The sequence below is a fragment of the Macaca thibetana genome, chromosome 1, assembly GCF_024542745.1.
Source record: "Macaca thibetana thibetana isolate TM-01 chromosome 1, ASM2454274v1, whole genome shotgun sequence".
Taxonomy (NCBI): Eukaryota; Metazoa; Chordata; class Mammalia; order Primates; family Cercopithecidae; genus Macaca; species Macaca thibetana.
In genome coordinates, this window is record NC_065578.1 from 165,822,487 (window position 1) to 165,839,887 (window position 17,401).

The 17,401-nt window shown below is 36.4% G+C and overlaps 1 protein-coding gene across 5 annotated transcripts in view; it reads right to left on the reverse strand.

Annotated features, from left to right (window-relative positions):
• CRB1 (crumbs cell polarity complex component 1) overlaps nt 1–17,401 on the reverse strand; it is a 282,711-nt gene that overhangs the window by 57,954 nt on the left and 207,356 nt on the right. For all 5 annotated transcript variants that reach the window (XM_050765233.1, XM_050765223.1, XM_050765201.1 and 2 more), the window contains one exon: nt 4,457–5,413. In XM_050765233.1, coding sequence (XP_050621190.1) covers nt 4,457–5,413 — 957 coding nt within the window. The remainder of the gene's footprint in view (nt 1–4,456; nt 5,414–17,401) is intronic.

Sequence of the window (17,401 nt, forward strand, 5' to 3'; positions counted from 1 at the left end):
CTTTAGTACAAAATGTCAGGTAGAGAAAGGGAATAGGGAGATTTGGAGGGATGGAATTGTAATTTTAAATAGAATAATCAGGGAGGAACTCTCTGAGAAAGTGATATTTGAGCAAAAGCCCAACGTTATACTACGTTATTGTAGTAACTCAAGAGAGAAATGATGATGGCTTGGATCAGTGGTAATGTGAAAGTGGTGAAAAGTGGTCAGATTTTCAAAATATTTTGAAGGTAGACACAATAGAATTTTCTGGAGCCATCTCTAAGGTTTTTGGCCTAAGCAACTGGAAGCATGGAGTTTCCATTTGCAGAGCTAGGGAAGAAAATTGGAGGAACAGATTTTTTGGGTGAGGTGGGAGTCCATATTAAATTTGAGATGCCTTTTTGGATATCCAAGCGGAAGTGACTAATGGGCAGTTGATATAGAGGTTCAGGCAGGATGTTCTGATAATGCGGGATTTGTTAGTATATATCACCTCCCATTGGCCCCAATTGGGAATCACTTTTCAACATGAGATTTGGAGGGGTCAAACATCCAAACCATATTAGATATTTAGAACCACAAGACTGCATGAGATCACCAAGAGAGTGGGTATATAGAGAGAAAACAAGAGGTCCAAGAAGTAAGCCCTTAGGCATTAGAAAAGTGGAGGTAAAGGAAATGATGCAGGAGTAGCCAGTAAGATAAGAGGAGAACCAAGGCAGAGTGGTGGCCCATAAGCCTAGTGAGAAAATAGGTTTTCAGGAGGAGGGAGTGTTTAATTGTGTTAACTGGTATTGAGAAATTAAGCAAGATGGGGGCTGAAAATTGACTATTGATTTTGCAATCTAGAAAGCATTGATAACATGACAAGAGCACTGTATTCAAGATATTGTTGTCCTCAAGATTTTATATCCCAATGCTAACCAGACAAAAAGAGCATATTTCAGCATGTCTAAATGTCGTCATATGGCCCAGTTGAAGTTTGGGTAAAGGTAAGACACATTTTAGTTTAGCTGAACTATAGTAAAACTTGCTTAGACAATCATCTGTGTTTGAAGATCTTCTGCATAAAAGGCTATATTTTCAGAACTCTGACTTGATTTCCTACAGGAACATTGCATTTTGAATCTGCATTTGGAGACCACCTGCTCCAGGCAACTACCGGTAGCTTTCAAAAGTGTACTGTTAGATAAAATAACCCCTTTGAAGAGGTTAACATCTCTGAATACACTGCAGCACTTTCATATGAGATAAAATGCTTAATAAGAAAATTTGGCCCTTGAAGCCCCTGAGGTTTGAAGATATGCCCAGAATCACTCAACCTCAGGGGTAGCGGGGTGCCTGCTGGTCATCCCAGGATGCCTTCAGCATCACTTTGTGGATCCGGATTAAAAGCCAAAACGCAGACTATTTTTTTTTCTCAGAAGCCTGACTCTTCAGCAATCCTATTCCTCAGAAATCACAAGCAACTAGTCAGCATGTGCGATTTGCTACATGATTTTAGAAACACCTGAAGACATGTATGACTTGGCTGTAGATTTGGAAGGGTGATTCTCATACAAGTGGTTGACATGTTATGAAGAGGGACAACATATACAGATGAAAAACAATTTTGACAAGCTTTAATGACAGATGGAATACAACGAGATGAAATTTAACAAGAATAAACGAGAGCCACTTCGATCTAAATGTGCCTTATAAGTTTAGAGTAGGAGAAACAGGACTACGTGGCATCATGAGTGACAATGATACAAAATGATGCAATCACGAAGTGTGGCTGCCAAAAAGTCAATGTTGTATTAAGCTGAAAAGCATAAGCACATTTTCTAGAATAAGGGAGGTTGTGGCCCTGTGTCACTGTATCATCAAGGACATACAGACATCACATCTTAGAAGGAATACAAAGAAGCAAATATATTCCAAAACCTGCAAGCAGCTGATGAAGTGTGGAAAACTATGTCATATGGCAAACATTAAAAGAAACAGGAAGTTTAGCCCGAATAGAAGTGATGGCTTAGATGGCCGAAGATACTTTTCTTCAGATATTAAGTATTCTCAAGTAGCAGGCAAGTTCAGATTTTCATTTGCATGTCTTCCAGAATTGCAACATGGTCAATGAAGGAAAGCTACAGGCAAATCATATTTTATTTCAATATAAGGAAATAACTTTTGGGCAATTTTTGGCAAGACGGAGTGAGTGATCTCTCTATTTCTGAAGGTATTTAAGCAGAGATTTGAGCCACTACATTTGGCAGGTACAATAGTGTTAAAAATTCCATCATAGAATGAAGCCTCTTCTATATCTAGGAAACTACAATTCTAAGAGAATAAAATTCTCAAAATCTAGGTATATGGCTGAAGAGAAGAGACATGTAAATTGCTTTTGTAAGTCAAATATTCACCAGAGAGCAAGAGGTAGGTGATGTCATTTATTCTAAGTAGTAATATCTTGAATGCTCCATGTTCTTACAAACAGTCAACACAAGATATGCTGAGAGAACTTTATGGACACTTCTGTAAACTAAGCTTAGTTAAATCCTTTTCAGTACTCTTTCTGTTGATAAATTAGATTATTTTAAAAAGATCAACCTTGAGTTATTGGAAATCACTATGTCTTTTGTGTTTAGTCAGCCACCAAAATCTTCTATCCAATCTCCTTGTTCATTACAGCATGTACCATGGTTGGAAAACATTGAGCTAAATAAGAGTGCAAGTCATGAATGGGCTGAAGTTTGCCTTTGTGCTTTTTAGTATGTCTCCTCCCTCTTGAATACACATGTACAGTAGCAGAAAGATTCCATGTTCTCATTACTGCTTAAGAGCATTGTTTGTAGTGGGAGTAAACGCTCCAGGAAACATTCCTTCTAGATAACAGAAAATACCGAATAGTTTAATTTTCTAATGAAGAAGTGATATGAAAAATATAATTTTCCTTAAATTTATACCAAGAATTTTCAGAACGAAAAGATTTTACAGAACTCTCTCTCTGTAAAGTGATCTTTTGAAGTCAAACATTTTCATGAGGGTTAAACAGTTTCAAATAATGTTGGAGTATAAGGAAACTGGGAGAAGCGGGGGAAGGGTAACCAATTCAGGAACTTGGTTTGAAAAGTTCATGGTTTTCCAAGTTGGATAAAATAAAGAAAACCAGAACCCACTGGACTGGCATCTCTTGAATCTATTTACTAGGACAGTTAACATCACCATGGTCAGTATTAACCTTATGGGTCACTGCATCTGGAAGCCAGTCAAAATGAGTCAGCATCTGTTTGTTATTTTGTATATGTAGTAAAAATATTGCCTTAGGTCAATTAAATTTTTCTTCAAAAAGTGAACATTGCCTCAGCATAATTTCCCTTTTTCTCCTTAAAAAAATCACAAAACAACTTGCCATTCTACTTAAAATATTACGTATAGCTAGTAGATGCCATACTTCATTGTCAAACAGGTCCATGATTTGTAATGAATATTGTGGTCAGGGGGAAACCCTTGAGTAGTTTCTAATAATTCTTAGACATTTGAACATGGAATAGAGTATAGGCTAAGACTGGTTTTAATTTTACTTCATATAAAGCAGAGAAGACTACTTACCAGATGTTGTCCTACTTCAAGTTACTCTAAAATCTTGGGGTAAATTACAGCTGAACTTCAAAGCAGTCTGTTACAATTACATCTCAGACTTTTTCAATGTATGATAATAATAATAAAAAGAAACAGGTACGTATTGATCACTATCAACAGCAATCTCTAGAACAATGTTGGAAGTTAAGGATTTTGAAATACTTTTCAAACTGTGGTTTACTAGAGAAATTCGATCAATTAGTTTATGGCATCTACCAAGTTCTACTATTGTTACTTTCCACATTTTCTTTTCTTTTTTTTTCCTTAAGATACCTAGTATATTATCTGTCTTCCCCAGGGCAGCCTTGGAAAAGATACCTTTGAATAAAATTGGTGTTTTATAAAAACGCTATGCTTAATTATGATTTTGGAGCAAGTGTGAATTGCATAGAAAGGAGAGCAAGGCAATGAATATTTACCGAGAATTAACTATGCACAAGATATCATGCTAGTATGTGGCACTGACAAATTTTATGTCTAAGGGTCCTTTTTTCAAAAGAATTATTTCTCTTTCAAATAAGATTTACATACATTTCTGATATGCAACCAATGGTAAAATTGCAAGAGCATTTTGCAAACACAAAGATGAAAACCTCTTTGGAAAGGAGCTATCTGCTTATTTTTTTTTTTACTTCTCTGTATGAGTGAAACTTATGTCCTGTGAATCCACTCAAAATTAATTAATGCACATCACTGCCCTCTTCTTTTCTTTCTCATCAGTGGGCAACCAGCAGCAGAAGTCCTGTGGGGTCATTATGTTTCATAGCAGGCAGAAGCAGTGTGGCTGTTTTTGCTGTTTCTGCTCTGCTCTGAGGCACGGCACTCCCAGCCATAGCAGTCAGCTTTCTCTCACCTCTCAGACAGTTGGGGCCTTTATAGGGCCTGTGGCAGTCACACTGGTAACTCAGCCACAAGTTGATGCAGCGTCCTCTGCTTTGACAAGGTTGGCTTTCACACCAATCCTTTCTCACACAGCCTGCCTTGACATTCAATGATGAGACAGACGAGATGTTCTCCAGGGTAATGTGATTCCAATCAATTTTAATATCTTGGAGACAGCCTACAAACGAAGGTGTGGATGGTATATTATAGAACTTAAGTAGAGCGACACCATCGCTGGTTGTCCCCACTGGTAAACCACCCAAAAAGGAGTTCTGAAAAGCACATATTGATTGATCACTTTCAAGTGGAGAAGGAGCTTTCGAGATGCATTTCTCCTTACAGGAGTCGTCGATTAAGGTAAGGGTCACAGCCTCTGCAAATATTACCTCCACGAAATGCCACTCTCCGTCGCTGGTGTTGTGGGAAATGTACAGAAGCACCTTTGGCTGACTGTTGACCTGAATTGATAAGTGAATGTAGCCACTTAGCAGCTCCAGCTTCACAAACACATCCCTGTTGCCTCGGAAAAGTAGAAGAGCCACTGGCTGAACAGTCTGAAACCTGAGGGCTATGTTACAAACTGAGCCCTTGGTTGTCGCTGAGCCAGTTTTGACCCACAGGAAACCATCACCCTCAAATGAAAGTGTGGTTGCGATTTCACACAGGGACCCGGTGTAGCCAGATGGACACAGGCAGCCGAATCCATGCTGGCCATCTTGGAAGTGAGGGATGCATATTCCATTATTTAGGCATTGCTGATGGGTACAGCCCAGGAGAATATCAGAACAGTCCCTTCCTCCATAAAAAGTTCTAGAAAGGTTATCAAATGGGCAATGGCAAGTATAATTCCCAGGCAAGTTCTCACAAGTACCACCATTTTGGCAAGGGTTTGAAGAACATTCATTGACGTCTTCTTCACAGTGGATTCCTGTTACATAATAAAAAAGGGTTAAAATTAGATATATTCGCATCAAAAATAGAAGTTTCACATAATTTACATGTATAATCTTGCAGAAGTGCATGGATAGCTCAGATTTAGAACTGTAATGGAGTAAAATGTAAACACTTATTAAGGGAAAGTAAAATCAATTCTATATTCCACATGTGTCGTGAAGAAAAAAGATGCAGTCATGGCAGGCTTTGTATTATTCCTCTAGGAATAGATAATTTGCTAAACACTGTGATTGATTCCAGCTATCACTGTCAGATATACATGCAGCACTGAATATCATACAAACCAAAAAGAGAAAAAAGATCGCTCTTGGCACTGATGTAAGATACAATTTATTTATTTCAGGACTTTTTTCTCAGACATTGTATATTCTGTCCTTGGCTGTAGATTTCATTCTATTCTACTTGGAAACAGTGATTTTGTCTTATATCTTGTTTATATTTCCCCATAATTCCTAAGAGTTTGCCAGAAATATAAATAGTCCAAACAGCTCTCACCATGAAGGGCTTCTAAGGTGAATGGAAGTCCCCGTTTCCTCCTTCCCTACAATGCTAGTGTAAATCATGATGTCTACACCATAACAAGCTCCTTTCCTGTTTATTATTTTAACTTCACTTTCTATTTTTGTTTTCTGATTCCAAGTCAAAAAAGCTATCTAATTAGGAAATTATTAGAATTCATTTTAAAAAAAGTAACACGAAGAAGTATAACACCTTTTAAAGGGGATGGCCGTTGCTTTTCCAGGGAGATTCAGATGAACAAAGAGTAACAATAAAAACTGACATATGCATAGGACTTTATGGTTTCCCCAACATCTTCATTCAAATTATTATATTTGTGCTCACTACAATTTTCTGAGGTTTTCAAAGCAGATATTTTTAGTTCTCTTTCACAGAATAAATTGAGGTGTAGGAAGAGCGAAGTCTAAATTCCAAAGCACTTTTACCATCAGACCCTAAATTAACTAGTTTTGTTTTTGAGATGGAGTCTCGCTCTGTCGCCTAGGCTGGAGTGCAGTAGTGCAATCTTGGCTCACTACAAGCTCTGCCTCCCAGGTTCACACCATTCTCCTGCCTCAGCCTCCCGAGCAGCTGGGACTACAGGTGCCTGCCACCACGCCTGGCTAATTTTTTTTTTTTTTTTTTTTTTTTTTTGGTAGAGACGGAGTTTCACCACATTAGCCAGGATGGTCTCGATCTCCTGACCTCGTGATCCACTCGCCTCGGCCTCCCAAAGTGCTGGGATTACAGGTGCGAGCCACCACACCTGCCTTAATTAGGTAAGTTTTAAAAATCCAACCTGGCCATGCTTGGTAGCTCATACCTGTAATCCTAGGAGGCCTAGTCGGGCGGATTGCTTGAGGCCAGGAGTTTCAGATCAGCCTGGCCAACACGGTGAAATCCTATCTTTACTAAAAATGCAAAAATTTGCCAAGCATGGTGGCGCATGCCTGTAATCCCAGCTACTCTGAAGGCTGAGGCAGGACAATCTCGAACTCGGGAGGTGAAGATTGCAGTGAGCCAAGATCATGCCACTGCTCTCCAGCCTGGGCAACAAAGCAAGACTCTTGTCTCAAAAAAAAAGAAAAAAAATCCAATCGTACACACTGTTTTTTAATTAATAATTTAGTGTATTCTCATTTATTGTTTGTTATTAATATGCATGTCTTATTTTCCCATTTAACTCTATGCGTTTTTAAAAATTTAATCCAAAGATTCCTATATTGATGATGTTGGATCAGAACCCCAGCTATACTGCTTGATCATGAGCAGGTTACACACACTTTCTGTATTTCAGCTTCCTCATCTATGAATGGGATTAATAATAGCATTTACATCACAAGGCTCTTTTAAAGATTAAACAAGATAAGACATGTAAATATTCATAACATTGTCTGGTATATAACAAGTTCTCAATAAGTGTTGGCCATTACTAAAAAGTAGTAAGAAAGAATTATCCTCTAATGACAAAATTCAAATAGTACCGTAGTCATTGAGATAAACTATTTAGAAAGTGTGGGCATGTGTAATGCCCTGTAAATTGCATAATTTTATATGAGGGATTTACTTGGACAGCATATTAGTCTAGAATCTCATCAAATTGTGCTTTCCTTGATGGAAGGAAAATGTCTGTTTTATTCACCGATGTATGTCTAAAACAGCATAGTACGTGGCTTGTATTAGCTATTTAGTAATTAATTTTGGAATGAATGAATTCATTATGACCTTCCTAAAGTGATTAAAGATTTTTATAATGCATTCAATCTGATTCTAAACCAAAGTGCTTTCTTTGTGTAAACTTTTAGATAAATGTATGCAATGTTAATCTTTGATGATCTACTGCCATTTATGATCTACATATCTAGGCACTTGATTGGACTCTATTGTACTTATATTTTACTGTACTAGGATTACTTTCATACAAGCTTAGTCAACTGAAAAATATTTCAAGCTCTGTGAAAACAGTGGACATGTTATAATCTTACTTAGAGCCACCCACAACACCTGTACAGTGCTGAGGGTATGAATTATTAAATGTTTGATGAATAGAAAGAATAGAACTGAATGGAACTAATCTATTTGTTATATAGTCATCCTGGGAAGCACAGAAAACTGACATAGGAATTACAGGTAAACTACAGTATATTCTAAAGGGGTGTTCCAATATAAGTTTAATATAACTGAATATGAAAAGTTGAAACTTTTGTACTAGAAGATATTTTACTTAAACTTGATTTTCAAAGCATTTTAAGAACAAAAAAAAGTAATAACAAGTATTTGAGGGTAAAACTATTGAATAACTTATACAGCATAACAAAAGCAAAACATGATTTTTTCTCCCACCCTATCTTGAAACATATTTAACTGGGGAAGGGTTTCATTGCCTCTAGATAAAAATCTTCAGCAGACCCCAGGACTTTTCGGCTTACTATTTGATAGTAGTGTCACGATCTCTTAAAAAAAAACACCCACAGCAATTAGAATGGCCAGTCACATATAATGATCAAAAGTCTCAATGCAATTTAGAATAAAATCGTCTTTGCTAGGCTAACTTCAGGCTGTCTTGAAGGAGTATTCGGAAGCCTGCTTCCCTCTTTCTATTCTTCCATTGTCTCCACCCTCAGATTTATGTGTTCTGTCCCCTAGAAGACTGAAGTTGGTGTCAAAAAACGGGGGAAGGAGTACAGAAATTATTCACCTGACTGATACAATATGGTTCCATGGTTTCTGAGACTGGGAGGTGTTTAAAGTTGGTATTTGTTATAAGGGGCACTTATGAGTTCCTTGGAGCCCACTCTATTCCTCCAGCTGGGACTCACTCTAGAGTACTGTGAAGGCAGGCAGACATTGCCTCTCCTTTTACTGACGGCTCATATTTGCTCCTCCCTCAACCCCTTTGCTATTGGTTTATTGACGTTTACTCCTGCTTCCTTCTTTATCAACTCTTTTAGTAGGATTCTTTCACCTTCCAACAGAGGCCTATTGAGAAGAACTCTTCTTACACAAACTACCTACTAATGCTCCTACCACGGGTTCCCCATCTGAACCACAGGATTCACGTCCACTTAACCTGCAGTAGGAGGGGAGCGCATTTGCTTTCCAACACAGCACAGCAACAATTCTTTCTCTCTCTTTCCTGACGCCTTGGGTTAAGAGTCATCACACTTTTTCATCTTTAGATTCCTTAGGCAGGTGGAGAATCTAGTCTAAGTTGCCCGTTCCTTCCCTCCCACCAACTTTAGATGACACTGGAACACTCCTAGAAGCTATGGTCACTCTGGTTTAGAAAGTAGCATCTAGCCCTCAATTTGAGGGGCAAGTTCAACTCACAATACAGCAGCAAGCCTCTCCAATGAAATCTCCTTGTAGATCCACTCCTTCAAATTGCCTCTGAAGAATTTTCACATACCCCTGACATAAATATAAACCTTTTGGCCAGGCGAAGTGGCTCACGCCTGTAATCCGAGAACTTTGGAGGCCGAGGCGGGTGGATCACGAGGTCAGGAGTTTGAGACCAGCCTGACCAATATGGTAAAACCCCATCTCTACTAAAAATACAAAACTTAGCCAGGCATGGTGGTGTGGGCCTGTAATCCCAGCTACTCAGGAGGCTGAGGCAGGAGAATTGCTTGAATCCGAGAGGTGGAGGTTGCAGTGAGCCGAGATTGTGCCACTGTACTCCAGCCTGGGCAACAGAGCAAGACTCTGTCTCAAAATAAATAAATAAATAAATAAATAAATAAATAAATAAATAAATAAATAAAATAAAATAAAAAATAAAAAAAGTATAAACCGTTCAAAAACCTGAAGTCTGTTATCTGTATTTACTTTAACATCCTGTGTTTTTATTTATTTCATAATTCACTTTGGTACCTGACAGCAACCATATCTTGATCCCTTAGTTGAAATTTCAATTGACCATTTTCTCAATTTATAGAATAGCTACTCTATGATGTACTCTCAGAGTACTCTCAGAATACAAACTAGAAGACGTAGACCTAGCCTGAATGTACTTACAATATAATGGAAGGACAAAATATATATTTATGGAAATGCATTGTACATAGTAGCTTCCCAGTAGATATCGATAATATATGAGAATCAAACTCAGGCAACATTAGAGTGTACTTAGGAAAGTTTCAGGGAAAGGACTTTGAATGACAGATAATGAAACACCTTTAGATATGAAATCTTCATATTAAGTCAAATCAATAAATATCGATTATATATCTATCATGTATAAAATATTGTGGATAACATGAAGTTTGAACTAGTCCCTGTCCTCAATGAATTTAATAAAGGAAAATTAAGACAAATTTGTGAAGATGAAGATAATACTGAAGAGATTTCACTAGACAGTATACAATAGATTCTAAGTTAATTGTATTGGCAGTAGCTGCTGCAGAGCCTCCAGAGAAAGGTATCTCTTCAGACCTGGCTGGGAAGGTCTTACAGAGATAGAATTTAACATAGGTTTTCAAATATAGATCAAGTTGATAAAGAGGGCCTTGTGGCCAGGCGCGGTGGCTCACACCTGTAATCCCAGCACTTCGGGAGGGCGAGGTGGGCGGATCACAAGGTCAGGAGATGGAGACCATCCTGGCTAACACGGTGAAACCCCGTCTCTACTAAAAATAAAAAAAAAATTAGCCGGGCGAGGTGGCCGGCGCCTGTAGTCCCAGCTACTCGGGAGGCTGAGGCAGGAGAATGGCATAAACCCGGGAGGCAGAGCTTTCACTGAGCCCTGGGCGGCAGAGCGAGACTCCGTCTCAAAAGAAAAAAAAAAAAAAAGAGGTCCTTGTATGTGTAAATAAGTGAATAAACAAAACACTCATCGATGGGAAAGCTTAACATTTAGAGGTGACAATGAGTTTGGCAATCTGGTTGGCACGTAGGATTTACGTAGGAAAATAAACACACAAAGGTTCAATGCAGCCAGAGTGGAGAAGGTCTGGGAACTTATGAGGTTTTTAACTGTATTTTTTTATTTTCTGGCAGTGGGGAGTCATATGTAATTGTTGGACAGAAAACCAACATGGTTTCTCATAAAGATCACCTTCACAGGAATATGTAACACAGAGTAAAGTGGGAAGAAACTAAAGACAGGAAGACCAACTAGGCAGCTATTAAAACTATTTACCCATTAGCTTATTAGGGCTTGAAATAGGATGCTTATTTCTTTACAATTTACAGTACACTTTCATTTATCCTTTGTGGGCAAATAAGTGCAGATGGTCGTGCTTTCTATACCATTGCCTACTTTATTTTTTCTTATGATTGCTAAAATTTATGCATTTGATCTTTCATAAAATGTCAATAATTAGATTATGTGTTTCTTTTAAATATAAACAGAAAAGCAAGTTTTAAATTTTACCATAATTTTAAAAAGAACAAAAAAAGTAGAGAAACCCTGTATTAAGATCAATAGTCAGAAGAACAACAAACAGAATTAGGTATGAAAAGTAGAATGATAAACAGCAGTTTATGCTTTTACTTTACTTAAAATCAATTCTATTGACATGTCCAATGTAAAATAAAGTCCGACATATTTATTTGATGAACCCAGAAAACTAAAAGTGGGAAAAAAGATCAAAATGTCTTGTATTGGTTGTTGGAGTAGCTGGGCAAAGAACAAGATCTGCTGTCAATCAAGATAAAAGGATTAGGGGATATTTATGGGACCACTGGGGCCATTCAGTCTTCTTAATTGGGTATTTTAGTTGAATACAAATTGGTTATTTATGTCCAATTATTTATAGTATGGGATGGATTACTTGAAGCTTATTGTTATTTGCTTATATAAAGTCAATTCATTTAATTAATTAAAAACTGTCACCTTATTTTATTTTCCTAAAATTTTTTTAGTTCGGTACCTGATTCCATGATAATACTGTATTTCAAAAATAATCATGATAACAAAAATGTCTACCACTCGGCATATCTCATATTTTCTTGAGAATAAATTATATTAATGGATAAAAAGAATGCAGACTTTATATTTAGAATTAATATCATTGTATATGAAGATGATTTTTTTCATAATTCTCACTTTGCTGAAGCCATGGTTAATGAAATATCTAATATGAAGTTATATAATTTACACTAGACATATATATACTAGACATATATAAATGACATATATATACTAGACATACATACACTAGACATATATAAAATACATACACAAATGAGGAAGTTTCATCTTGATCTGTTTTAACTGACTTAGGGTTTAAAAATTTTTAATAAATAGAAATCAAAGAAAAATTTTAATAAATAGAAATCAAAGTAGAAATTGTCTAAAACCAAAAACTCAATGCATAAATATATCCACTTTTCCTTTCTCAAAAGTTCGAATTTTCATTTGATAGTAATATCTGTTATAGCATTAAACATTAGTTGCTAAACATCTTAAAAACACTAAGCATGGTGCAAATTAGCATATATAAGAAAAGAGTTAGTTACCTATGAGCATCGCCATTAAAATGTGAAAACCATGTGTTCTGGCTCCAAACATCCTTCTGTTAAAAAAGAGATATCCATCCAAACACCTACTAGGTTGACAGAGTGAGTTTCTGATCATTTTGGACCATATCCAGAAGTGTGAGCTTGTTTTCCAATGTCACCTCTTCCTCAGGTAGAGTATGGGGACTTGGTTTTGACTCATTTCCCTCCAAGCTGGATCAGTGGGGCTTACAGTAAGACTCATTTGTGCTGCTTACCAGGCAGCCTTGTTATTCTTAGATCCCATCCCTGCTTAGCATATGGTGACTCGCCTTTTTAAGTCACACTAGTGAGTGTTGTGATCACAACACTGAACGCTGACATTATTATTATGAAGAAATGAGTTTTGGGGACTCTAACCACAGATAAGCATTTTGGACAACTTCTATTGTGGAAAATTAGGGCCTAATTTTATTTTGCTTTACAGCAATGAAAATGCTGTTTTTGTTTTTGTTTTCTTTTGTTTGTTTTGCTTTTGAATAGTGGTTAAGAAATTAATGGCAACTTCAAACCTATTGAATATCTATGCAAGTGATAGAAAGGAAAGAAAAATTAAGAAAAAAGAACAAAGGCTTTTATTAATTGAGACTGTGGCAAGAGTTACTTGTGTGGTGCTATCAGACAAATTCCAGCCTCTATGAAAGACCAGTTATGCTCCACTCCTTTAAAATCCAATGGCATTTAATTTTGTACAAGAGAATGATTTGAATATGTGAGGTGTTTGAGATACACTGAGAGTACAAACAAAAAAAGTAATTCTTTTTTGTTTCTTTTTAACATTTTCTTAAAGGGGAACCTGAGGACCTATAGAGGTTTCACATAGGCAGTATAAGCTGAGAGGTCATGAAGGCCCCTAGAAGTACCATACTCCCTAAAATTCTCACCATAAGAGCAATTCCTTTAGGTTGAGACCTTGTCTCTTAGAAGCCTCAGTAAAGGTGAAAATGTTACCTGAGAGGGGCGGTAACTGTATCACAAAATAGTCATTAATGCCTTATCATGGGCAGTATATGCCACATTAAAAAAAAAAAATGCCATATCACTGAGGTCAGATAAGTTGTAATGGAAACCAGTAACAAGGCGGAAAAATGTGTGATGCAAGAGACATTGCAATAGTACACGTCTTCATTCATTTATTATTCATTCATGTTTAAAACTTACTTATCAAGGCCTTAGTTTGATTGCCAGTATGTGAGTGCAGGAGATATGATGGTGAAGAAAAATAGATATAATCCTGATTCTTGAAGCATACAGTTTACTCAAGCTTACAGTAGTGGGGAAGGCTGAGCAGACAATAGCCTTGAGGACTGAAGGAAGAAATGTATCTATTGGGGGCTCGAGGGTAAGGGTGGGATGAGAAGGAGAGGTAACATATTCAGGGTTCTGATCAATGGATCTACTTGGAGAGGCATTTCTAATAGTCCTCAGGGAATCAGAATAATGAAGTAGAATAAACATGGACTAGGAGTCAGACTATGACACTGACTTTTATACTAATTGGAGCTTTGAAACCAGGCTATGAGAACTTGGGTAAATTAGCTAATTTATTTAAGCTGAAATTTCGTATGAAGTAGAAAGAATAAAGCCTATGAAATAATTATTTTTGTGTGAACCAAATGAGATAACTATAAATGCTTGGAGCATACTAGTCATTCAAAGGAGTTTCATCAACTTTTTTTTGTGGACAGTATAAGTGAACTTGGATAAATATTACTTGAATAAAAATATATAAGGTATACTTTTTTAATTTATAGGCAATATGAACCTGTTAAAAATAATGACCTCCCTTAGGCAGAAATGATGGTTACCTCTAGTAGTCGTTCTCCAGCATGTCCCACCCCCATTCCTTACAGAGAGACAGGTGTCCCACCATATAGAATACACATGTCAAATATATTCTTTCACATACTCCTTTACAGCTGGGTCATGGGCATGTGACCCAATCATGGTCAATAGGACTTGAGGAGTGCTCTGCTAGGGGGAGGATGAAAAAGGCTTTCTTCTCCAATATAACAAAGACATGTACCGTTAGAGGGCTTGGAGGAGGGAGAAGATCAGGAAGAATAACTAATGGGTATAAGGCTTAATATCTGCGTGATGAGATAATCTGTACAACAGCCCCCATGACAGAAGGTTGCCTATGTAGAAAACCTGTACTTGTACCCTTGAACTTAAACTAAAAGTTAAAAAAAGGAAGAAAGAAAATGAGAACTTTAACACAATATATACTTATACACAAACTTTAATAATTTACATGAATACATGTAAATAAGTCTATATATCTAATATATCACAGTGATTTACAAAAGGAAGGGAGAAAAATGAATGGGGGATGGGGAAACAATAGAATAGGATTGGCTGGAACAGAATGGAATAGGTATAAAGCAGGGAAGCCAGGGATCTCATGTCAACTAAAGAAGACAGTTCTCTTAATCTGAAGTAAAGAGTTAACTCTTTTCACTTGAGGTGAAGAAACCACAAAACTGAATAGAAGAGATACAGCTTATTGGGTGAAGACCTATGAGTTTCAATTGATGATAATTTGCTGATAATTATTATTAACACTTTTATGATCCACAGCAGCCTATGGTTTACTTTATTCTTTATTACCTCAACTTATTTTTGAAATATGGATCCATGGTGATCTGACTTTCCAAATTTTATGTGGCATTGGGGCTGTCATGACAATTGATAGTATCTGGGGCAAAGGATATGAAAATCCCTTTCTAACTCCCAATTTGAACTCAAAATATTTTTTGTTTTAGGAGGCAGAGATAAAATATGGACACTCCAATAAAGAAAGCTAATATGATAGTGATTTTACTTGAAATCATGTCATTAGAGAAATTCTTGGGGAAAATTGGATGTTTAACCAGGAGAAAAGCAGATACCAGGGCCTATCAGAAGGGTCTTCATGTAGCTAAGATCCATCACATGGAATTTTATGTTTTATTTGTTTCTAACTGTGAAAACTACTACCAATGGTAAGAAGCCTTTGGATAGTTTATTTATGCTCACTGTGCAGAATCTTCTAGTAGTTGATGTTCATCAAGCATAGAACCAGCTCTCTTGGGAGACAGTATGTTTCCTGACATTGAAGCTGTGCAGATTTAGAGAGAATCATCATTCAGCATGGATATTATAATAGAAATTTAAGAAAAGGTATGTTATGTATTTCAATGCCTCTAACAATTCTCCCAGTCCTAAGATTCTATCATAATTTCTAAGTAAAGAATACGTTACATGCATAATTTCTAAGTAGATAATTTTTAAGTGGAAAATATGCTGAATGTAAGAGTCGACGTTTTCATAATTTCATAATTTTGTCACAGTTTAAAAAATCTGTAAAAAGGAAAGAGCAGTAACTTTTTTAGAAGGCTACTAATAAGGATTAAATGAGGCAATTGTTCATAGCATATGGTTCCAGGCCATAGGTGCTTATCAAATGTTTTGTCTTGCCATAATTCCCCAACTCCATTTTTATTTGCTTCAACACATAGTTAGATGTAATCATATCCACAATTTTTCTCTGTGTTGATTCCCATTAAATTTTACTTTTCTGGAGGTCAATCCCTGTATGTGACCTCAACTATGCAGAACATAATCAAGAACGAAGATATGTTCTAAAAGTTTCTATGTTTAAAACTAGAGATTGCAAAGTTTATTAACTATTTCCTCAGGCCTTAGTCCATCATTCATTATTATTTTAGATACAATTAAAGCAAGCTTGATTATCAAATATTTCAGCTTGCAGTGGAATAGAATCAGCAAAAGAAAAGGATAAGGGAGAACTTCGTGTACATTTTCAGCAGCAGGAAATGACAGCCGAGAACTAGACAATAAATGTGAGTAGACAGAACTAACACTTACTGAGTCTCAGATCTGTGCCAGTCACTGGGGTAAGTGCTTTATTTATGTGGCCATTTAATCATTCTAATAAATGATGAAGGATGTATTGCTACCTTCATTTCATAGATGATGAAACCGAGCCAACTTGTGGTTGGTACTCACTCAGTCTGCCTGACTCCTGAGATAAGACATTTGTTCTCTACAACATGCTGCCTCCAAGGAAAATAATATGATGAGCTTATTTATTAATAAATAATATTAAAAAGTATAGTACCTTGAAGATATTGAAAATAGGAACAAAATCAAAATCTATAGAACATAGGATAATAAATAATAACATTGTCATCAATAAGACACAAAATTGTATGCAACTTTTTTAGCTAGAAATGCAAGAAAATGTGTAACATATTTCTGAAATATTTAAATGTGAAATGATTAAAATAAAACTTTTTTCCCAAAAGAATTATAAAAATATGTTATGCCAAAAGCTCTTTTATATGGGCCATTCTCAACCTTAATGATATCAGAAAAAGTGGTGTTACTATATGGCTAACTTATTTTGTATATTAAGATTGTGTGTGTGTACAGCATAAAGCATGGAATTGTTTCTTCAGTATCCATTCTTTGCTCTACTTTATGATTACACTATTCTAAAGTTCTGATGCAAGAGACACATATACACACTCTCCAGACCTGATATTTGTTCAGAACCATATGGTAGCTCAGATAAAAAAAATGCTGAGCCCAGAGGAAGATTTGATTCAGTCTATTGTGTGGAAAGTATTCTGAGATCTTCAAACGAAAGACAAAATAGCTGCAAAAAGCCTTGCATTTCAGTTTCACATTTCACTTGATTTTGCACTTCAAAAGTCATACTTTGAAGCTCAGTGGATATAGGTAAGTGATTTTTAGTTACTTTACGGACTAACAAGGAGAAAGTACAGCATTGCACATGCTCGCTCTTGTTGACTTTACTTTGAAAAGTAATTTCAGAGAAACTCAACCCAGTTCAACCAGAACTATCCTAATTGGCTTTGATCAGTAAATCATCAGAAAGGGCTCTGCTCTTGCTTAGTCCTTTTTTCCCTTGTCTTGTCAAAAGTGAGTGATTAAA